This window comes from Astatotilapia calliptera, chromosome 23 (genome assembly GCF_964374335.1).
Source record: "Astatotilapia calliptera chromosome 23, fAstCal68.1, whole genome shotgun sequence".
NCBI classification, from domain to species: domain Eukaryota; kingdom Metazoa; phylum Chordata; class Actinopteri; order Cichliformes; family Cichlidae; genus Astatotilapia; species Astatotilapia calliptera.
The window spans coordinates 2315509-2339525 of NC_137443.1; the positions used below are offsets into that span (position 1 = coordinate 2315509).

Sequence of the window (24017 nt, forward strand, 5' to 3'; positions counted from 1 at the left end):
TGTCCCTCTGATGTCCTCATTTCTGAATACAAGAGCATATATTTCGTTTATAGTATTTAACTATAGTGTCACGATATTTCTTTTTTATTTAGATGTAAATATATTATAAAGACAATTATAGTATCATAAGCACCTTTAGTACTCATAAACAACCCGTGTTTACATTTTTGTCACCTTTCAAGTATTTCTGTAAACACGCTGGGCAAATAAATAAAAATAAATTAATTAGGTAATTAAAACAAATTATACAAAGCAATTCTGTAATTTTATAGAAAATCTATGTAACATTTATCCATTTTAAGCAAAATTATTTTAATAAAAAATAAACATTATTTGCTTAAATATATTTTTTTGTAAAAATATATATCTTTTAGTATTTTGGGCATTTAAGATCATATTTATGAATATTATTATCGCCTGTGTTTACTTCCTTGTTTGTAGCGTCGTTCTAACAAGGACGGCTTTAGGACCGCGGGGCGAGCGGCTGCATTCCTGTGCATTTAAATAAAAGTCATTATTGCGTTGATGAGCAGCGCACCTTTCCACGTCAGGAAGGAGGAAGACGCGCAGCAGCAGCCGCAGCAGCCGCTTTCCCTTCCACTCGCTCCCGTGTGACGTGAGTGTGAGCCGCTGTGTAAACCTCTCCGGTCGCCGCTGGTCCTCCCGCGCTGTGGAATGAGTTTCATGAACAGCTGGAAGCGAAGCGTGAAGAAACATGACAGCAAAAGGTGAGTGGAAGAAAAAAGCTCCCGGAGATCGGCGCGTCTTGGTTGGCCGTGTCCGTGCTTGTCTGTCTCCGAAGTCAGGCCGGCTGCTGGGATTTAATCGCACTTTTTTTTTTAAACCTAAGGCGTCATGTGACTGCGCTGGCCTGAGGTTATCGTGTCATCGCGCTGAGATTGTTGTTTAGCACACACTGGAGCCTGTGAACACGAGATTTCCAGGACCCTTTAATAAACCACGCAAACCACCGGTGTGTGTTTGAGTCTCTGTAGTTAATAAAGGAAGAGGCGGAAGAAACCTCCTGAGATGTTTGGTGTCTGTTCCTTCTCTCTTATTATTATACGTGTGTCAGTCTGTGTTCTGCATCCTGTTAGTCAACCTGACGCTCATGATGTGTCAGTCAGGACCACGCGAGCTTTTTACTGTTAGTGAAAGTCAGATTTAACAGGCTGATGTAAACAGTCCAGTTTTATGTTACTGCCCCATGTTTGGCTTATTTTTCCAGAGATAACTCGCACTGAATGTTTATTATCCAGTGTCCCATTATAATACTTGCAAGGTTTCAAGCTGCCTTTCCCTTTGACCTGGTCATTTCAGGTACTTTGCAGCTGTTTGAGGCTCAAAGAGGGAAGTGGATCTGATACTTTGTTTTGTTTCAAAAAGGGAGAAAAGTCTAATAATGTAACAGTTACGTGTGTTTAGCCACTGATATGATCCATCATCATGATCCATGTAGTTTGTGATGTTCTGAAGGGGCCCAACACTTAGCTGGGTCTCTCTTGTGTTTTGTTACACATTCATGTGTAAATAAAGTTCTAACTAGAACAGACGATTTTAGCGATTTCACTCCAAAACAAACAACTTTAGTTTTTTTCAGGACATCTGTTGATTGTATGATGTTTATATTGATTAGCAGCCTACTTCAGGCTGTATGTAAAGTGTAGGTAAATCAGAATGCGTTCCACATTATTTACATATATTTTATATATGTTTGAATATCGATGGTGTCAGTTTTATTTAACAATTCTCATTATGAATTTGATGCCCGCAGCATATTTAAAAACGTGCTGGGACGCTGACAAGAAGAAAATACTCGGTCATATGCTGGAATAGTATCGAGTATTTCAAAAGTTAGACTTCACGTTCTCGCTACAGCCCTTCTTTCCTCAGACGTTCCCAGCTAACATCCTCCTCTTACCTTAATGAGATTCAGTCTTGTGGGGGGTTTTTTCCCAAGCTGACCTTTGACCTGTTCACAGGGATGCAATGAATCCACAAGACGTACCTGACAGCCCGGACTCCCCGAGCCGGTACGGTGACACTGCGCACGTCATGTTTTCGTACTGTGAGGAACAAAGAAAACATAAAGCCGCTGCTAATCGTGGCTCTGATTACAGCATAACAATAAGTTCAACTCTGGCAGGCGGTTACGCTCAGACTCATCTGCATTTCTCATCTCAGGTTGTCAGATGTAAACAGTCCAGAGCTGGACTCCATCATCACAGACTTCAAGTAAGTTTCTTTAAGTTCACAAATGTAATTTAACAAGTTTAAATATTTGCTCCCACATCAGCCCAGTCTCACACAGGTTTCCCTGAAAGTCATCAAGTTCATATCTGTAGAAATCAGCGAGTCATTGTGGCCTGGGAGTGTCCTCATGTATCGGTGTCCATATTTCTCTCTCTCACGATCGTGTTCCTCAAACAACAGCTTGTCTTTCAGCTGGTTTTCATCCCTCGAGATTGCTCTCCTTTCTCTAAAACAGCCCGATTCTGTTCCCGTGTTTCAGGTTACAGATACCGGACGACAAAGATGGTCTGGAGTCAACAGATCCATCAAATGGGTAAGACTGGCCTGTGAGCTCTCTCAGATCATACACGAAAACCGAGGCTTAGATTACAGAAATGTTTGGTTTCATCGAGACACAAAGATGCACATGTTGAGGTAACAAAGTCGTCAGGAGTTCACGGGCAGCTTCTCCTGCTTGTGATATCAATAATTCAGACAGAGGGAACCTGAGAATAACATCATCTCTCAGCACTTTAGTTATGCCTGAGTGTGACCGTGAAAGCATCGCTTATTCAAACTATGATGAGCGTTCAGAGCCTGGAGAAGAAATGTGTGTCTGTCTGATAAGATCAGAAGCACGTAATAAAGTGAAAGGACGCTTTTAGATATTTATAAAATACTGGCAGCTAGTTTGAGTTTTATAAATATTTTTAAAAGGTTTTATTTCAGCGAACATCTGCTGTTTTTAATTGAAGACGTGTTAAGTTGTGCTGATAAATGAACATTTGTTTGTATGTAAAAGCTTTAAACATTTGATTTGCTTCTAATTTGTTTTATATCACATGTCTGTGAGCTCTGAAATCTTCGATTTTGCCAAACCAGGTCCTCAAAAACCCCGGAGACATCGCACATCGATGTGAACTGAAATTCACATCCGTGTGCGACAGCCTGGACTCCTCAGTCATGTGACAGGCGCATAGATGTGTCCAATAGGAACCCACTACCTGCTAAATATGTCATGACCTGTTTGGCTGATCAAAGTGAAAAACCAAAACTTTGTAAACGAATGTGTTTTTGCAAGTTGTGCAGTGAGCAGGAGTGTTTTTGCACCATGAGGAGGGCAATGAGAATCTAATTATCTTCAATTTAAACCCATGACCCTCTGATGTCCTCACAGCAAACACGAGAGATGAAAGCAACAATTAGGCTTTTCTTTTTACTACTCTCTATAAAGATAGATTTTTTTCCCCCTCTTGTTTCTGCGTCGGACACTGAGAGAGCTTTGTTCTCGCGATTGTGCTTTCATGGGAGCAAAAACAGTAATATGTACGAAGCCCTTAGCGCGGTCACATGACTGTAAGCTTTATGCTGTCTCTTGATCTCTGTGGAGCTCGGTTGCTTTAAAGTTCACAGTTAAACTTTGGAGAGAGGAATAATATGTGTGGCTGTTATAGTATCTGAAAACAGGTAATTCTGACTCATTGACGGTCAGTATTTTCCTCCAGCGTTGAGGAACAAAATGATGCAGATGAATTTTTATATCGGATTTGTTTTGTCAGTAATTTGATGGCAATAATTCAGTAAATCATCAGTGAGAATAAAGAATACTTTATTTAACCTGGTGGTCCTTTCTATTAAACTCGGTAATAACATGGTAATAGTGGGGTATTTTAGTGGAAACATGAGCATGGCAATAGCAAGTTAGTAACACTTAATTACTGAACTAATTAATACATTATCTGCTACCAGTGGTTATGCATGACTAAACACACTGAAGTATATGTAACTGGATAATAACGGGCCAGAAACTGGGCTAAATATGTGGGAACAGTTATGCCTTTGAGGCAAAACCAGTTAGTAGTAGAGATGTGTTTGTAGTAATAACCAGGAATCAGGACTATTTCTATTACATCTCATAGTAATCTCATTAAAAACCTGGCACCAGGAAAAAAAGTATTTAAATATAATCATGTACGCAAACATAGGTGCTATGGGTATTTTACATTCCACCTCTGGGAAGGAAGCAATTTCTATATAACAATGCAGGCTGAGTGGTGGTTTAACTTCTAAAGGTTCATTAGTGGGCAAAGACGTGGCTTCATAAACATGCTGTGATTGCGCCGTAAGACCTTTGAAGGGAAGCAAAAACAGCAAATTAGCATATGTTATATGATCGTGTGGCATGAACGCTTAGCTGTCTAATAAAACTGTTTCACTAAAAATACATTTACTTTAATAAAGCTTGAGTGTAGAAGTGCTGCTCCTTGGTTTAGCTGGTCAGATGTGAGATTTTGCTGCTTTTGCATCATTTCTAATGTGACAGTAAACATGATGTATTTAGCATCTTGGTGTTTCAGAGCAAACACACTGTTGCAGATTAAAAACTGACAGTATCTGGCATGCCACACACCCGAGCACACACTGGGGTCATGCATGAAACAAAGACTGTCAGCCTCGGCTTCGCGTGCAGCGCCACAGGTGGAAACTCATCAAGTATATTTGCTCAAGCGTGGTCACGGCGAACCCACCGTTTACCCATGATTCCTCTGGGAACAACACCCACGATTATGCAGGAAACACTACACAAAGGTCACGGTGGCTGACTGGTGAATGCATTATCTGAGCACGGCTTCATAGCCAGTGGGATGAAAGAAAAAGGAGGCGGTGCTTAACAAAAGTGGTCCAAAGAGAGTATGCAGTGCTGAGGTATCATGTTATGACACAGACTTGTTTGTAGTTTCAGTATTTAAGACAAAAAAGTAAATCCGCACAGCTAACTGGGATTAAACTCCTCGACTTTAATGTAAAACAAAAAGCCTGACAGCTCTGATTACTGCTGCTTGTTTAGTAGTTTTAACTGCTTATTAAAGATGCGGGTCGAGACACTACAGCCGACATGTGTTTATGTCGCTCTCTCACCCATTCACACTCACTCACATCTAATGGATGACTGGCAATGGGCTGTTCGCAGTGATATACAGCTCAAGTCCTGGCACTGCCCCCGTTCTCCATTCACGATTTCACATTATTTCTCGTGCGTCTACATTTTGGAGCCGCTGCGCTGCATCGACGTCTATTCCTGGACCGTCTGCCCGCTGCAGTGAGCAGCCTCTGCAGCAGCCCTGACCAGCTGCGCCTCAGAAAGCCACATTTCTTTCCCACCTACAGTGGCGGAAAGCGTTTGTGTCTTTTTATGATGAAAAATGGCTTCGTGACTATGAACACTTCTGCTTTTAGCACATTGCTCCTCCAGGGTTTAGTTTTTGGAAGTATCCTCACTACACAGAAAAATCCCCTGACTGTGAAAGTGGGCATTTCAGCCATGCGCCTGATTTTGCATTAACCAATCAGAGCGGAGACTGCAGTGTGGAGCATGAGGGTGATGATCAGACGAGGTGGGCCAGGCTTTCTCTCCATGTGTGATAGTCATCCCAGTCTTATTAAGGGCTGCTGTTGCGTCCTACCTCTCGTTCCTCCCTCGTTTTCTCTCTCTCATTCATTCATCCCTACCTCTCTCTCTCACGCTCTCTCTCTGCCTAACCTTCTGCTGTTTCTGCTGCTACAGAAAGAGACACACAGCATCGCACTGCACTGCTGGAAAGGCCCCGGGCTCACAGCCACTTCTGCTATTTTCTCTCTCTTACTTTAGTCGCTTTCTCTGCGTCTCTTCCGGACACACACACACACACTTTGCCAGATGAAAATGTCAGGGGAGGAAGAGACTCTGTCGAACGGGTAAGATGCGCTCATGTTGGGATGACGTGTGTTTCTCATGCAGTCGTGAGAGTGTGAGATGCTCTGCGAATGTGACTTTTCCTGCCGTGTTTCCATTCTCATGTGACGTTTGTTTTCCACTCCTGTCTCTCAGGCATGTGGACAAACTCGCTCGATTTATTGTCGGAGCTGCTCGCTTCTTTTGTTTCCCGTAACAAGGCCTTCGAACATGTTATACCAGCCTGTCTGATATGCTGAAAGCTCTGTGTCACACAGTTGATAAAACTAATGCTTTGTCACTCCAGGAAAGGGTGTGTGCGTGGTTGTGTGGGTGCATGTGTGCACTTATTGGTTTGCATCAGCACATGCAGTGGTGTGTGAGTGTGTATGAATAGTGGCTCTGTGTGTGTGTGTGTGTGTGTGTGTGTGTGTGTGTGTGTGTGTGTGTGCGCGCGCGCCTTTGCCTGATAATGATCATCATTGTGTAATTTGCTCTCTGGAGAAATCAATGCAGAATTTGAGACTTGCTGACTTGAACCTAATTAAATTATTTGGACGATGCGTGGTATGCACAGCCTGAACCTCGCACACTCTCCTCTTTCTGCCTTTTCTTTCCTTCACACAGTCCATTTCCTTTATTTTTGTTCTTCTCAGATTGCGTTCAAGGTGCCAAAATCTTGTTTTCCAGTCAGCCGGTACCAGTTGAGTCGGTTTCCACCTATAAGGAAATGATATATCCACTGATGCTTTGCTGTCCTCAGCTTTGCAGACACAGGTTTCAGCCTTTATCTAAAAAATCTGAATAGCAGGAATCCAGTAACACAAAAAATGTGGTTTATTATTAAAATCAGCCCTCTTTTATGTAACATGCACACAAACCTGCTGCGTAAGGCGTCTGTTTAATACTGCTGACACACTGCAGTTTTTAACAATTCCTTATCTACCTCAGTATCATTGTGGCCTGAGTCTAACAGGTAATTTGACTCCACTAATTTAAGTTTAAAACTTTCTTTGTTACTAAGGCTTATAGTTGGGGCTGGATCAGGTGACTCTGAACCATCCCTGTAGTTATGCTGCAGTCGGCTCAGGCTGCATCCCGTGATGCTTGTATCTTTCCATTTCTGGATGCTATTAAATTTTCTATAGTCAGTATTTTGTCCCGTCTCCCTATGCTCTCCCTTCTCTCCCCTTTACCCCTCACCCTCCTGACCGGTCGTGGCAGATGGCCCCCCCCCCCCCTCCCTCAACCTGGAAGTGCTGGAGTTTTTTCAATTCAATTCAATTCAATTTTATTTATATAGCGCCAAATCACAACAAAAGTCGCCTCAAGGCGCTTCATAGATACAGAGGAAAACCCAACAATCATATGACCCCCTATGAGCAAGCACTTTGGCGACAGTGGGAAGGAAAAACTCCCTTTTAACAGGAAGAAACCTCCAGCAGAACCAGGCTCAGGGAGGGGCGGGGCCATCTGCTGCGACTGGTTGGGGTGAGAGAAGGAAGACAGGATAAAGACATGCTGTGGAAGAGAGACAGAGGTTAATAACAGATATGATTCAATGCAGAGAGGTCTGTTAACACATAGTGAGTGAGAAAGGTGACTGGAAAGGAAAAACTCAATGCATCATGGGAATCCCCCGGCAGCCTACGTCTATTGCAGCATAACTAAGGGAGGATTCAGGGTCACCTGGTCCAGCCCTAACTATATGCTTTAGCAAAAAGGAAAGTTTGAAGCCTAATCTTGAAAGTAGAGATAGTGTCTGTCTCCTGAATCCAAACTGGAAGCTGGTTCCACAGAAGAGGGGCCTGAAAACTGAAGGCTCTGCCTCCCATTCTACTTTTAAATACTCTAGGAACAACAAGTAGGCCTGCAGAGCGAGAGCGAAGTGCTCTAATAGGGTGATATGGTACTACAAGGTCCTGTCATAAAGGAGTTTTTCCATCCTACTGTCACCAAGTGCTTGCTCATAGGATACTGTCTAATTGTTGGGTTTTCTGTCTTGTATTGTAGTGTCTTTACCTTACAATATAAAGCAACTTTCTAAAATCTAAAATAATAACTAAACATGCCTCGAGTAAAGATTTAGGGTAAGGTTACAATAAATGTTTGGCAAAGCTATACATTTGGTGTAAGTATTAGCATTTCTTAATTCTTCTGTAGGCCTGTCATTTAAACTCTGAACTGGGCCCCGGTTATATTTTAAAGGTGGGACTTTGACCGAGAGGTCACAGGGTATTACTGTGACTAAAATTAATGTTGCACTTCATAACTCTTAGATCAGGTTAAGTACAGTCAGCGTCACTGTGTCAGTGTAATATGTGTGTTATTCTCTCTTTAATGCACAAGCACTCTGTCAGTATTTGAGTTTCCAGTTTTCACTCTGGATTAGTGAGCTGCAGGTTTATTGTATTTCAGTGTTTTCATCTGTTCCTGCCTACATCTGGGGATTTTTGCAGGTGAGAATATTGACTCTGTGGCTTACGGGGTTGAATACTCTGTAGTCGCTGCACCTTTACTCGTACAGAAAACCGGTATGGACTGTACCAACAGCTCTGGTTGGACTGGTTGGATTCACTCAGTGGCCACTGGTGGAAGACATGTGACTCTGCAGGATTAACAACATAAATGTGCGCACAATGTGCTGCTCTTGGATTTTATTATTGATCTTCATATTAAAGTATCATCTGTGGACACTAAATTAGAAAATAGCCAATGGTAAAATAAGTTAATCATTGTATGCTAATTGCTAATGTTTATATAATGCTGTTTATAGCTTCGGTTGCATTATTTTGTCAGTGTGTGTGTGTGTGTGTGTGTGTGTGTGTGTGTGTGTGTGTGTGTATTGTTGCTGACAACAAAGAGCATTTCTAAAAGTCACCTGAGTTTTGCACAGTGCACCAGTGAGAGGAGGTTTCTGTTAGCAGGAAACTGCTGCCTGCCGGTCATATGGTGAACACAGCAGTCACCCGCATGTCATTAGCAGAGCTGCACCAGTATGTGTGCTTCTTTCTATCATGCTGCTGGTGGTATGTGTATGTATGAAGTGAGTTTATGGCTTCTTTGTGTTTCTAATGGACAGGAACGTGTCAGACACGTTAGCTGTAGCTGCGTTTCCTCAGTGCTCAGTTGGACTCTTTTATTCCTCTGCAGCTGTCTAATGCTGACATGGGCTGAGCGGGTAATACTGACAGAGTGTGTTCCTGCACTTAAATGGGAATGATAGTTGCCCTCAGGGACGTTATGTTGTAAGGTAAAGAGCTAACGGTGTTTTAGAGAAAAAGCCAGTGATCCAAGAAAGAAACTCGCCTTTTTCTACATAAAAAACCTTCTGGGAGGGCAGCCATCTGTCCAGACTGGAAGGGGCCGAGGGGGGAAATCAAGACCACAGAAAGACACAAGAAACCACAATCAAGACAAAGCACAAAATACGGGAGAGAGTAGACAGTGAGGTCATTTCACGCAATAGTGGCTTCTAGCTTCGTAAAAATGGAGTACACCCTCTTTGAATTTGAAGTTTGTACGTATCAGGATATAATAAAAAAAATCTTGTTCAGACCAGGTTGTGATTTATTCATTTATCTAAGAACACCCCAACTTGTAGAAATGCTTATAGCATCATTTCCTGTCTAAATGTATTAGCCTCTCTCATGCATTCATTTTTACCCAGCTCTCCTAAACTCCCACCACAGCATTTTAATGAGGGAGAGGTCTGGACTTTGGCCCAGTGCAGCACCTTGATTTTTCCCCCCAGTTATTCTGTTGCAGATTTGCTGCTCTGCTTGGGATCTCTGTCTGTTGAATGACTCTGTTTTGACCAAGCTTTAGCTCTCAGACAGTTGACTTCACATTTGACTCTTGAATAATTTTTTATTCAAGCGTTTTTAGATTTTACTCAAGGTGCCAGGGTCCCGTGGCTGCAAAACAAGCCCCAATCCTCTCCCCTTCACCCATGTGCTGTGGGTGCTTTTTGCCAAAGGCGGTGCTGTGCGTTTTGGTGAAACATCTGCATTTTGGTCGAACCTGAGAGCATCGTTCCACAAGTTCTGTCATAATTTGTTTTTTAGACAGAAGATGCTTTTCTCCTGAAAACCCTTCGAAAGTATTACATTAAGCTAATTAACTAATACTTAATGTAAAAAAAAATAAAAAGTTGTGTATATTTCATGGCAGGGATTGACGTCATTTAGTCCAAAATCCAGTAAATGTAATAAAAAGTAATTACACAGCAAACAAGCAACAATCCAAGCAAAGTTAACGAATCAGCTTAATGTTTTTTAGAATTTCCATCAGCTTAGCTTCTCTCTGTTTAATCTGCCCGTCATTAACGAGTTTTTCACATTCTGGCTGCTGTTTTCTCCCCGAGTTTAACAAGTGAAACATACGTTTAAAGTTTCATGGCTACAGCGGGTCAAATCAAAGATGGACGACTCCAGGTCGTACACACGCCCGTCACGTGACGAATACAAGGTGACGTGATCTTTTTTAAGCCACGAAGCGCATCTGTTCTTTATCTTTAATAAAAGATTCAGAAACTGCTCCCGGAGCTTGTCCTTGTCTAAATGTATGATTATGTCTGTAATTTCAAATAGCAGAATCAGTAACAGCAAACAGCACTGTGGCGGGGCGTGGCCTGCGGTGCCGTGCAGGTGCGTCCGCCTCCTCTGCACGGCACCGCAGGCCACGCCCCGCCACAAGCGCTCCCTCCAGCCGGTTTGCTCGTCTGGCTCGCTCTGTGTTCATTTTCTGGTTTCTGTCTCGAGTGCAGAGAATTTAATAACTTATGAATATGTTACGATTCAGGACAAAATGTTTTTTAGATTGTGTTTTTATTCTTGGGGCCAGTCAAAGACACAAACACTTTTTAGGGTTGCCTTATATGACACAGGCTTGTTTTGTGTACACTTTGATCACAGCTACGTCCTTGTGTTTGGACGATGATGTATTTTCAGCATGTTTTCATCCAGATTTGCTGTTTGTTTTGTTTCTGCAGCTGCTCGCGGTCAGACCTGACGCTGGCTCTCGAGGACTGTATGGCCGCCCTGGATCTGTTCCTCAGAAACGACTTTGAGGAGGCGCAGGCGCGGCTCAGATGCAGGTAGGAGCACCACCTGCGTAACGACCTGCTACGGGTGCTGTTCTCGCCGGCCTTTGACCTTTCGAGTGTTCTCAGTAACTTTCACGGTTCAAAATAATTCTTATTTATCTGATATTGGGCCTCTGTCTGAAACAAGTTTAGTTTTAGTTCCTCTTCCCTTAAGACAACTGTCTGCTGATTGGCTCCCCCTCTCAAACAGAGGGTTTGAACAGCAGGTGGGCGGAGCTTCTGTTCAGACTGACAGCAGTCCAAAATCTGAGCTTTTGCCTCATTATTTGAAACTTTGACCATGTTTTTTCATGAGCGTCCAAGAACTTATCAAAAGATATGAAGGTCATAAATGTGAGTTAAGGGATCATTCAGAGGATTCGTTTTTTAGATCTGCGGTGATTTCACCTCACTGCTCTTCTATTTTAACCCTGCTGCAGTTCCTTGAATGTTTTTCTTGGATCTTTGGTGACTTGGAGGACTTTTAGACAGTCGTCCCCTAATGTTGCAGGTCTCTGTTAGTAGTTTGTGTCTCTCACTGTGGACGTGTCAGGACCTGGAACTTTTAGCTTTGTCACCCAGTTTTCTGAAAATGTTCTGATGATGATCACTTTTTTTTACATGCTGCCATGATTGCTGTTACGTTTTTCACGTTAAAATCTGAAGCCGTCTCTAAATGAATTAGATTGAATTAAATGTCCAATAAAAGTTTAAGAATTAAGAAGCTGTGCTTTATTTGTTTTGAGCTTTCAGAGCACTCACTGCTTTAAATTCTTCCCAGTGGCAGGATCAGTACAGTTTCTCTAATTAAGAGGACACTTAGATATTGAAGATAAATTCACTATTCAGCCTTTGAAGATGGCTGTACAATTAGAAGGAGCTTTTTAATGTGTTGTGATGTTTCCATGAAGGTCCAATTATGTGGGGAAACAACAAAAAGTGTCGCGTTTGAAAAAGGAGACAAGGAGGCAAATAAAGCGAAGGTTTCTTCGAACAGTTTAACTAAAAGAGATGGACAGACCACAATCACCATCAAAAGAGAAACATATTAAAACTCTGAAGTTGATCAGGTAAAAATAATAAGTTAAAAAGGCTAAATCACCCAAAGCACCACAGAGGTCCCACATTCGGCAGCCACAACATATAAAACCAGAAATGCTGCCTGAGTCTGGAGCTGTCCTCTGTGCTCTGACCCAGTTGCTGAGAAGAGTTGGCTGTACAAAAGTGCGGCACCTGAAGCTGGAGAGACAACATGACACAGCAACTGGGACAAATCACAGCAGGCTCTGTCGGGCCCATAACATGCTTGGAAAATAAAGTCTGTAAGATGATGTTTTTGAGTCCTGAATCAGTGACAGCTGGAACCATCGTACTGCAGTGCAGTTAAAGTCAAGCTTCTTGTCGGTTCTTTGTTAAGTGCAGGACAAACACCGCATTGCAGTGACCCACAGTGGGCAAGTAAATTGAATCTAAAGTTAAATAAGATAAAATAGAGAATTAAAACTATAATAGATATAAGAAATAAGGTGTCAAAGTCTTAATAGACAAGATACATTAAAGCCAATAAACTGTAATTGCAGTTTCCGCTGTGTTTACATGAACAGGTTATGTGAACCGTGTGCTGCTTTAAGTTACATTAACATAACGCTGCACGTAGAAACGGCACCTCCAGGTTTGTACTCCAACACCGAGTCATCGTGTTACTCGGTGTCCACTGCGTGTTATCAGCACCTTTATCGTGCCGCTGCTTTGATCCGTCCTCTGGGTCTGTGGGCCGCTCCTCAGCCCAGTTTCTTCTTTCCAGTGCTGCCCAGCATCAAACAATAGCTTCCTTTTAGCCCTGACTGTGTTTGTAGTTTTGAAACAGTAAACCGGTGTGTGGTGTTGTTGCTGAGAGACATGTGTGTGACGACATTAAGCGTGAATGAACTCACACTCTTTGTTTTTTACATTATTATTTTTTGATCCGTCTTTCCTGGTGTTTGTTATTTAAACTTGGATTTGGGAAATATTCTACCCGTGCTGACGATGTGGATAAATCTAAAACCTCACACTCCTGTTGGTGTCCTGATTTCTGCCTCACAGGTTTCTCCCTGTGCAGCCGGCTCTATTCCATTTACATGCAGAACTGCAATTAAACTGATTTTTTAATATTTTGTTTGCTTTGTACACAACCCAATAACATCCACAACCTCATTTTCTCCTCAGAAAAAGCTTTTATGAGAGGAAATGACAGCTGTTGGGCTTTCAGCATGCTGTATATCATTTTAATGCACCTGGACACATCAGCGGGGATGTTTTCTGGAGTTATCATGTGTTGTAGAGCCTGTGAATCTTTGCATCCCGCAGCTTTTGTGTTCTTCCACTTGCTCGGCCTTGAACTGCTCGTCAGACACGTTAGCATTAAGTTTCAGACTTTTAGATCTCACACCTTTTCTTGCAGGCAGGATTTGCTTTGTTTTCCTCCACCTGTCAGCTGTAGTCTGACGCGGCCATGTGGGGCAAGGACACACACATATGTGGACACAGTTTCTATTTAGTCAATCTTGTGTCTGCTACATTTACCCCTACGTTCGTGTTTATGGTCACAGGTAGTTGGAGGTCGTCCCAGGATGCATTGGGAGCAAGACCTCGTTTATACACAGTGCATATTAATTGGAAATCTGACTGTGGAACAATATTGTGTTTGTAGAGACTTTAGTCAGTGCCTTACAGTCACGGTCACCATATCGCCAATCACCCTGAATCTTTTGGATAACTTTGGTCTTGAGCGAGACTCGTGCGTTAAAGTCCTCCGCCGCAGTTATTTATGACGGGGTCGGTTATTACGGACACATGGAATTAGTGCGCTGTTAGCAAGCATGGACCAATACTCTGTTTAAGCACTGTTTGTGCAGGTGGACAGCTCAGCACAGGAGACAGTAGATTTATGCTTCACTCATTAACTGAAAGCCGTTGTAAAACTGGAAACTTGATTTACTTTACGAGAAATACAATGGCCATTAAAGGTGATAGAAAAACCACAAACTACATGTCAAATTACTGAAAATGTGCGTCATATCAGGAGGCAGTGGAACAGTCAATGAAAGCAGTGATAAATAAACTGGTATAAAAGCAGTGGATCCAGATAAAAACATAAAACCATAAGTGGACTGACAGCTGGAGGGCGAGATGAAGCAGAAGAGGAAGAGGCTAGACACCAAGCCAAACGAACCATAGCAGCTGAGGAGTAGCAGAAACCGAACGGAGGTTCTCACAGGAAGTACATCGTGTAGCTGGTTAACTTATTGCAGGTCTGTGGAGATATTCAAGCGTCCGATTGTCCTGAAAATCTTACTGGATCACTGATTTGTTTATTCCTTTAATTTTAGATGCTGTGTTGTGGTTTAGCTGGGATTCAGGTCACAGGTCCTCATGTTTTGTAGTTTATGATTAGAAGTCAGAATCCTTGAGTCAAGCCTCATTTCTTTGCATTCGTTTCCAATGAGCCAGCCTTTCTTTTCATTTTGTGGTCTTGAGCAATAGTTCTCGGGGTATTACGAAGGACTTGGCAGCGTTTTCACTCCTTTTCAGTCCAATCCTTATACCGGGGCACCTTCAGAGAAATGTTTTCTTTTTTGTTTCAGACCTATGAATCATTCAAGTCAACCGATGAACCAGTGTTGTGTCTACACATGTCAGATAACTTAGCAAAGAACTAACTTTGAATTATATCTTCAGGCACTTTGTTGCTAGAAGCTTGTCATAAAAAATACATAATTTATTCCCATTTCTTTAGTTGAATCTATTAAAAATGCCAAAGGTAACACAGTTTGACAGGCAGGAAATAATATTTTTGGAACAAAAGGGGGATTACCAAATGGCTATTAGCTAAAATTTGAGGAAAGTGGACAAGTGGAGGATGATAAAAGAAGTGGCATAAAGGCATAAACACTATGTACTGCAGATGAAAAAGGACATGACTTTCAGATCCATCTGGCCCTTCAGCATCAATACAAATGTTCTCAGTGGACTGATGGCCTTCAAGAAGCCAACCTTGAGGAAGGAAACAAGGAGAAAATCTTTTTTTTAAAACTGGAGTGAAAATTAATGGCAACAGGTCATACAGATCGATGAATCAAAGTGTGAAGTTTTTGGTTTGGTTCAATATGTACAGAGGAGATCAGGAGAGAGGGACAGTACTGAGTGTCTACACCTACCTGTAAAACTTGGTGGAGGCTCTTTCATGGTTTGGGGCAACATTTCAGCCACTCATGTTGGGTATCTCACCACTGAGAGAATCACCAACACAGAAAACTGCCATGGGATTTTGAGCCACCATCTAGAAAGCATCTGATTGACAACTGCTTCATTGTTCAGCATGACAGGGATCCCAAACACTCTACAAGTGCAGAAGGAGCATACCTGGATAGGAAAACACAGTCATGGATTGGCCTCCCCAGTAGGGTTGGGCGATATGCAAAAATTTTCCAACCGGCAATAGTCAGTCCAATAATCGACGATGGGCGATATTTTCACGCATGCGCAGGCTTTTTGATGGGCGGAGCAATGTAATCATGCACGGACTGATTAGCACGTTTACAATACAGAAGAAGTCCAAGCATGGACGAACTAATTTCCCCCCAAAATTAGGGCTGTCAGCGTTAACGCGGCGTTAACGCGGTCGTCACGATTAACGCGATTTTTGATGCCCTCCTGGAGCACAGAATGAACAAACTTCGGACAAACTACCCGAAATGCGTTGACACACACATTTCAGGGATTTTGACTCCGTCTGCGCTCCAGATGGGTTTATTATTAATCGCATTAGTCGTGATGACGGCGCGTTAACGCTGACAGCACTAAAAAAATATAAAGTCCCCAATTTTGGATTTCTTTGGCTTTAAACCAGATGAAACAGGTAAACCTGATGTAAACACTTGTGCAGACGTGTAGTGCGAGCAAAGTACTTAAACACCACTGACTTGCATGAGCATGCACGTGTCCACCATCCGGCTGAGTATGCTAGGCTATCACCAGCTTCTGCAGCTGCATCAACAAGCATTTGGGTGATCTCTGAGGAGGGGGCATTTGCTTGCAGATGAAAGAGGGTGCTGTTAAAACAGCGCTATTATTATTCTTTTTTTAATGTTGGCTGCTTCTATTAGCTCCATCATTATTAGCAAACGTACTCATGGGCAAATAAATAAATAAATCGCCCTTGACCATCGACAATGGGCTCAGCCTATCGTCGATATATTCGTCCGGTCGCCCAACCACACTCCTCAGAGCCCGGACTTCAACATCACTGAAGCAGTCTGGGATCATCTTGACAGAGAACAACACAAAAACAGCCAACATTCAAAGAAGAGCTGAAGAACTATTCCCGAATATTACTTTCAGAAATTACAGCTACCTAAGAGAGTTCAGCATGTGGTGAAGGATGTAGGTCATACCAAATATTGACTTTCAAACTCATTAGAATTGCTCAAGCTCTGTTTTTGTCCTATATACTGTATTTCCATATATGGAAATGAATAGCTCAGGTGGCCTGTGGTGTGTCCTTGAAATATTTTTCTATTTTCCTTGCAAAATATAGAAACGTGAGTAATGGCTCCACACGGTAACCAGTCAAGTGTTTTTTCATTTTGAGAGGCAGATGTTTGCATGGATGGTGTTCGATACACCTGCGCTGTTGTTTCTCTGTAGCCTGTACTGTTGTCTTCTTTGGGTTAAATTATCAGGGTTAATTCAGACAAGGAGTTATTTTAGGAATCAGCTACAAGCTTCTGTGACAAATTTCCACAGAAATCACTGAAAATGTTTGGATTTCATCAGAACTACCATTGCTGCTTCCATCGTCTTCAACTGAATGCAAGGTGTGTGTCGGTGCACACGTGTTTGTGCGAATCTCAAAGCAGCTCCTCCCTTTCATTATGGAACTACGTGGTGAAAATATGTTGGAGACCCAGCTTTACTGCCATCAGAGGTGCTACGACCTTTTCATCACTGAGATCTGACAGATATTTTGCTGCCATGTGACTAAATTTAAATCACACTCCATCTTAAAAGGTTTCCCAGCCTGAGTTTCACTTGCTGTCTCACATAAACGAGCCTGACGCCATGGAAATGTAACCCAGGCAAATCTCCCTGCTTCTCAGTCTGCGCCTTCTCTGTTTCCAGGTTGCTACTGAGCTTGTTTGGTGTTTGTTTACTGAGTTAAAGCTGATTGGATTCATTTAAGCAAACAGTTGAAGGTTTGTAGTTAGTTAATTTACAAACGTCTCTACTTAATTCTGCAGTTTTCTTTCATGACAGGCAAAAAGTCACATGGATGATGTCACATTTATCTCCGTTTGCCTTTTATTTCCAGTTTGTGTGCACATATATAGATATAGCTGTATTAGGAAACATGAAGTAGAGCATGATTAATGTTTGCTGGCCTAGTTTTCATGGGGTGAAAAATCTGTTTATTGTGAGCTGGTCTGAGGTCAGAGTAACATCCCAGAGGCTGGTCACATGAGTTAATCTGGCGATGAAGAGCAGCGAAATGTTGGCCATGCGGACTGACAGCATTCCTGCCTGCACACCTCTGACTTAATGTCACTTAATATATGATCCAACAAACAGACATGCTTGAAAATGTGTTAATCCCAGGATACATACGGCTGTTTAAACCGTCCGCTATAACTTCAGTGGGACTCCTTATTAATAGCACAAACATATGTTGTATATCTTTAACTTGTTTTGATTAATTAGTAGCTGCTTAACTGTTTAGATCAGGACCAGGAAGCTTTATTAACAAGTTGAACAAGTATTTCGGTATTTATGTGGGGAAAGTGCACGTGGTACACGCTCCAAGTACTTCGGTGTCCTTGTCACCGTGAAAGCCAACAGACACTGTTCAGTATCTCCCGTCTCTTGTCAGCAGGTATTCGTCATTTAGTGGCCACACTGTTGTTCTGTCAGATGACTGCTTATTAATATTTTATGTCTTCAATCATTTAAAAAAAGTTTTTGCAGAATGAGAAATATTTTTGATTTAATCTTTATGTAACCAGGATGTCGAGTTTTATTATTCTAAATCTAAAGCAACTAAATGTTAATGTGTTGTTCTGTAAAAGATTGTAAAACAATGCAATATTTAATATTTTTTGTCCTGTGCATCACAACAGAAATTTTCTGTTTGCTTGTTTTACAGAAACAAAGACAGCATGTACCACGCTCTGACCTACGCCACCATTCTAGAAATGCAGGCCATGATGACCTTCGATCCTCAACACATCCTAGTTGCAGGGAACACCATGAAGGAGGCACAGGCTATCTGCCAGAGGTGAGACTTTGTCAGTTAGCTGATAAAATAATAACCAGCTGACTAACAATGACAGGGTCTCTTTTTTTGTTAGTTCCTCTTTAGCCAAGTCAGCTGCGGAAGTTTATTTTGTCTCAACCCAAAATTGAACAGCTTAATGAGCTCTAGTTTCGGTAGTAACATCCTGAGACTCTTCCAGCTCAGTAAAAACAATATTACTGAAGCCTCTGTGAGAATCCATCGCAGAGGCTTTTCTTAGGGCACCACATATGATTAGTCATCTTATAAACACACGTTTATTTCGGCCAATCTGACGTCAGAGCTGCAGTTTCTCTGTGTAAACACTCTGACTGCTCATAGGAAACTTACCGCACACTCAGCCCTTTTTCTTTTAGCAACCTCATCGTGCAGCGTCTCAGCATCCTGTGTTTAGATGAATAAGGCTGAGTCACGTATCTGAAAGGAAACATGATAGGAGGGGAAATGCAGGGCATTGCGACATAAGGTAGGATTGTGTGTGTGTGTGTGTGTGTGTGTGTGTGTGTGTGTGTGTGTGTTTTAAACTGATTAGAAAATTGGGTGATGTCGTTTTGTGTTTCTCCATCAGGCAACGCAAGAAGTCTTCCTTTTCAAAAAACTTCACAGAAGGTCGGTACAGTCATGCATACAAATGAGTCTGTGTGTTATTCCTAAAAACAAACCAAGGAAACAGATGTTAGTCTGAGAATATGCTCGAGTTTTCCCTAAAAAGAGGAACCTGCTTGTATTTCTTTTAGTCCAGTTTAATAGTTGAGGTTTTAATAACTTTAGCATAAATTATCTAACCTCTGAAGTGGCTGCAAATTTTACCAGGGTTTTAGACGAATGCCCCCCTGTGATTTTACCTGCACCCTGCGATTTGATTTCTAATCATTTCAACAGCAAACTGAAGAAAAGCCTTGACTCCGTTGCTCCACTCACCACCAAAAAGATTAACGTAAAACATGCATCACCCTGGAGAAACGAAGAAGTCAAAACACTCAAAAGAAACTGCAGGGCAGCAGAAAGGAGGTGGAGGAAAAATAAAAATAATATCAACCATCAAATATTTTCCGAGCAACTTAAAGTGTACAATAATACATTAAGGAACTCAAGAAATTCATACTTCACCAAAATAATCAGTAATAACAAAAATAATCCCAAGGTCCTCTTTTCCACCATAGATCATTTATTTAACCCTGATTTTAACAGCTCCCAAAGAACCCCCACAGACTCGCTCTGTGAGCAGTTTGCAGACCACTTCAGGGGAAAGATCAGCGCCATCAGATCTGATATTTTATCTAATCGCCATATGTTTGTAAACACATCTGAGGGCTCGATTGTACCTGAGGAGACACTGGACAGCTTTGTCCTGGTTAATGCTGAGAACTTTCAGAAGGTTTTCTCCACAGTGAGACCCACCACATGTCTTTTAGATCCAATTCCTTCTTCACTCTTTAAAACACTTTATGGATTTTTTGAGGCTGAGCTTTTATACATGATGAACTGCTCTCTTCAGTTGGGTGTCTTCCCTGCTGCCTTTAAAACGGCAGTGGTGAGGCCCCTTCTGAAGAAGAGCAATTTGGATTGTAATGATTTTAATAACTACAGACCTGTATCCAACTCACCATTTTTAAGTAAAATCTTAGAAAAACTTGTTTAATGATTAATGATTTTCTAAATGATAGACAGATCCTGGAGATATTCCAGTCTGGATTTAGGGTGAACCACAGCACAGAGACGGCTCTCCTAAAGGTTTTAAATGATCTTAGATGTAACTGGGACTCCCAAAAGCTCTCAGTCCTGGTGCTACTGGATCTAAGCGCAGCCTTTGATACAGTAGACCACGCTATTCTTTTAAACAGACTGAAACACATGGTGGGCCTCTCTGGTGCTGTACACAACTGGTTCACTTCCTATCTCTCTGACAGAACTTTTATGGTGAGTATGGATACATGCTCCTCTAAGATCCATAAAATGACATGTGGTGTGTCCCAAGGGTCGGTTCTAGGCCCTGTACTTTTTAATTTGTATATGCTCCCTCTCGGCAGTGTCATCAGGAGGCATGGAGTGAACTTCCACAGTTACGCTGATGACACGCAGCTGTACATCTCCGTGTCTCCTGATGACACCAGACCAATGGATGCCCTTTTTAACTGTATCTTAGATATACGATCTTGGATGGCAGAAAACTTTTTACAGCTTAACCAGGACAAAACTGAAGTTTTAATTGTCGGTCCCGAGGCTCAGAGAGAGAAACTCTTGCCTAAATTAGAGGCATTTTCACTATGTCCTTCGCTACAAGTGAAAAACCTGGGTGTTATTTTTGACTCTGAGCTTGGTTTTATCCCACATATTAAACATGTAACCAAAATTGGATTTTATCATCTAAAAAATATAGCCAGAGTCCGCCCTATTCTCTCTCGGGCCAACACGGAGATGCTGACGCATGCTTTTATTACCAGTCGCATTGATTACTGTAAGGCCCTGCTCTCTGGTCTTCCTAAGAAGAATATTTCAACTTTACAACTCTTGCAAAACTCTGCAGCTCGTGTGCTGACGAAGACCAGAGGGCGGGCCCACATTACACCGGTTTTAGAATTGCTGCACTGGCTCCCCGTGTGTTTCAGGATCGATTTTAAAGTTCTTTTATTGGTTTTTAAATGTCTTAATGGTCTTGGGCCTTCTTATCTCTCAGATCTGCTTTTACCATACGAACCCTCGCGGACCCTGAGGTCCTCTGGTACTGGCCTTTTGATTGTCCCTAAAGTCAGGACACATACTCACGGAGAGGCAGCTTTTCAGTGGTATGGTCCTCGTCTGTGGAACAACCTGCCGGAGGAGCTCAGGGCCGCAGAGAACGTACATGTTTTTAAGAACAGGCTCAAGACCCACCTTTTTAATTTAGCTTTTATTTAACGTTTATTTATTTTATGCTTATTTATTCTATCCTGTTATTCTATTATTAATTTAGGCTTTACCTAATATTTATTGATTTTATTCTTATTCATTTTTTAATCTTCTTACTCTATTTATATTTATATTTATATTTATATTTATATTTATATTTATATTTATATTTATATTTATATTTATATTGTATCCTGTTCTTATTTATTTTATCATTTTACCCTGTATATAGCCTATTGTGTCATATCTCCAGTGTTTCCTCGGAGGGCACTCTCTGCACCGGGGCTGTGATCGACCGTGGCTGCTGGGGCTCTGGGGGTCCTCTCAGCCTGGCTGGGGGGCTCCTTTGCCTCCCTCCTGCTGTGTGCCCAGCCTGGAGGCTGCGGTCTGTGACCGGCTCTCGGTGCAGACGGCTCCCTGTTATAGTGTTTCCTCACTTGGCTCATGTGAACCCAGCCCAATTTTACTCTTTAAGTGTGCGCGTGTGTGTGTGTGTGTGGGGGTGTGGGGTGGAATATGTGTGTATTCACATCATTTATGTCAATGAGAGTGTGGGGAGTGAGTTGGAGGGTGGGGTGGGCTGCTTTTAACTATGTAAAGCACTTTGTGCTACATTTTTTGTATGAAAAGTGCTTTATAAATAAAGACTGATTGATTGATTGATTGATTGAAGTTATTAGATGATCATTAAATTATTCTAAATAATTAAAATGTTTAGACTTTGTAAGTGTTTAAATGTTTGCTCCATGTTAAAGTAGTACCTCTGCATGTACCTCTGCATGTGTATGTGTGTGTTGGGTCATTATGCTGGAGCCCGTGTTTGATTGACAATAACTGGTACAATCGATTTCACTTCAGAGGAGCTCCATGCTGAAGTTTGTTACGCCGAGTGTCTCCTCCAGAGGGCAGCGCTCACCTTCCTTCAGGTCAGGAGGCTTTCAGCAGCCAGTGCTACTGATGTGTTTGCCACCATCACTCATTTTCTGTTTTGTGTTTTTAAACTCATTCGTGCTCAGGATGAAAACATGATCAGTTTTATCAAAGGAGGAATCAAAGTGAGGAACAGCTACCAGACTTACAAGTGAGTATCTCCAGGATATCCATGTTTCCATCCCTGTTTCCTGGAAGACCTTTTATTCTTCCATCAGGACTTCATCGCAGCTTATTCCCCTTAATTTGCTTATATCTTAACCCCCTCAGAGAGCTTCACACAGTCCTGCAGTCCTCCGGATACACTCATGGTGACAACCATGGGCATTTTGAGGGTGGCGTGAAACTGGGAGTGGGAGCTTTTAATCTAGTAAGTAATAGTTTGCACTTGTGCCTCATTGATTGACTTAATTTTGTGATGCTTGGTTAACAAAAAAGGCACCAGAAGAGCAGAAGATCTGCATAAATTAAGAGCTGCTCCAGCCTAACATGGCGATAGCTGCAAGAAATCCAACATAGTTTGTTCAGCATCTGTAATAACAATGAAATGCTCTGTAATTATGTTTCTGACCTTTTCATTTCCACTGCTTGTTTGCTTCCTGCAGATGATTTCCATGTTGCCTACTCGGACACTCAAGCTGCTGGAGTTTGTCGGTTTCTCTGGTAATAAGGTAAGCGTTTCTGAGAAGTCAGACTTCTGACATGGCGCTCTCTAACAGCTTTGGCTGGAGATATTTTGCGAGCCGATACACCCTTCCGCTCTGTTTGAAATGCCTCTTTATGAATCAGAGAAAGAGAAGTGTTTCGAGAACTGTAAGTGCATCTGTGGTAGAACTCATCACACTACTACTAAGATGAGTTTGTCGTGTTATTTTTCATGGAAACGTGAAATGAAACTTGCAACCATCAATGAAATGATGGTTGCTTTGATAATAATGAGCAATGACTATTTCTCTAAATTGTGGTTACCAGTTGTAACTACTGATTTCATTCATCAAGCCATCACATCAGCACCTCAGTTGACCTTTGAATATTACCATCATGACTGATTTATCTTCCGGTTAGGAACATGCAAATACTGCATTTCTTGTATTTTGTACTTGCGTGTTTTGCACACAGGCCAGTTTGTGAGTCAGAGAAGTGGTAGACAAGCAGACGCTGTTTTATCCCCAGAACACGCTGACTAAACACAGAAGATTTTCCCATAACTACTTTAGTGTATTCTCTGTGTGCTGGTTTTACTGCTAATTGGCTGATAGATCTTCCACAAATGAAGACTTAATGTAGACTCAGAAAATGTGTGCAACTGTGTGTGTTTATATAGGAGTTTGGTCTCCAGCAGCTTCAAGAGGGCTCAGTAGAAAGTACATTCAGGTCCTTCCTGTGCAACATGCTTCTCCTCTGTTATCACACGTTCATGAGCTTCATACTAGGTGAGCAACACACCCACACACGCACATCTGCAAATTAACACTAAAAGATGCAATCTGAGCTGGGTTCCTTCTGTCTCACAAAGGCACTGGAGAAGGAGACGTTGAGGATGCAGAAAAACTGCTGGAGCCATATCTTAAAAAATACCCCAAGGTATGTCAGGATGAATGACTGTGTGTGCTTTTCAAATGTTGCTATGATTGTTTGTGTCATTCTCACAAACATACTGTGTTTGTCTTCATCCAGGGATCCATCTTTTTGTTCTTTGCTGGTCGGATAGAAGAGATCAAAGGCAACCTGGATGCTGTGAGTAATTTATTTTCCCTTGGAGAAAGTGTGTGTGTGTGTGTGTGTGTGTGTGTGTGTGTGTGTGTGTGTGTGTGTGTGTGTGTGTGTGTATTTTTAAT

General features: G+C 41.9%; 1 protein-coding gene across 3 annotated transcripts in view; it reads left to right on the forward strand.

The window, feature by feature from the left end:
• The first annotated feature begins 529 nt into the window (after positions 1–529).
• ttc39a (tetratricopeptide repeat domain 39A) overlaps positions 530–24017 on the forward strand; it is a 29488-nt gene continuing 6000 nt past the window's right edge. Inside the window, exons 1-14 of one of the 3 annotated variants that reach the window (XM_026157953.2) lie at positions 530–728; positions 1983–2033; positions 2185–2235; positions 2513–2566; positions 10938–11042; positions 18211–18342; positions 18929–18969; positions 22108–22175; positions 22266–22330; positions 22450–22549; positions 22785–22850; positions 23504–23612; positions 23696–23763; positions 23857–23916. In XM_026157953.2, the coding sequence (XP_026013738.1) occupies positions 676–728; positions 1983–2033; positions 2185–2235; positions 2513–2566; positions 10938–11042; positions 18211–18342; positions 18929–18969; positions 22108–22175; positions 22266–22330; positions 22450–22549; positions 22785–22850; positions 23504–23612; positions 23696–23763; positions 23857–23916 (1023 nt within the window). In that variant the 5' untranslated portion in view covers positions 530–675. Of the gene's footprint in view, positions 729–1982; positions 2034–2184; positions 2236–2512; positions 2567–5817; positions 5968–10937; positions 11043–18210; positions 18343–18928; positions 18970–22107; positions 22176–22265; positions 22331–22449; positions 22550–22784; positions 22851–23503; positions 23613–23695; positions 23764–23856; positions 23917–24017 lie in introns of those variants that run through there. The other 2 variants (XM_080297224.1, XM_026157955.2) reach the window with 2 other exon arrangements.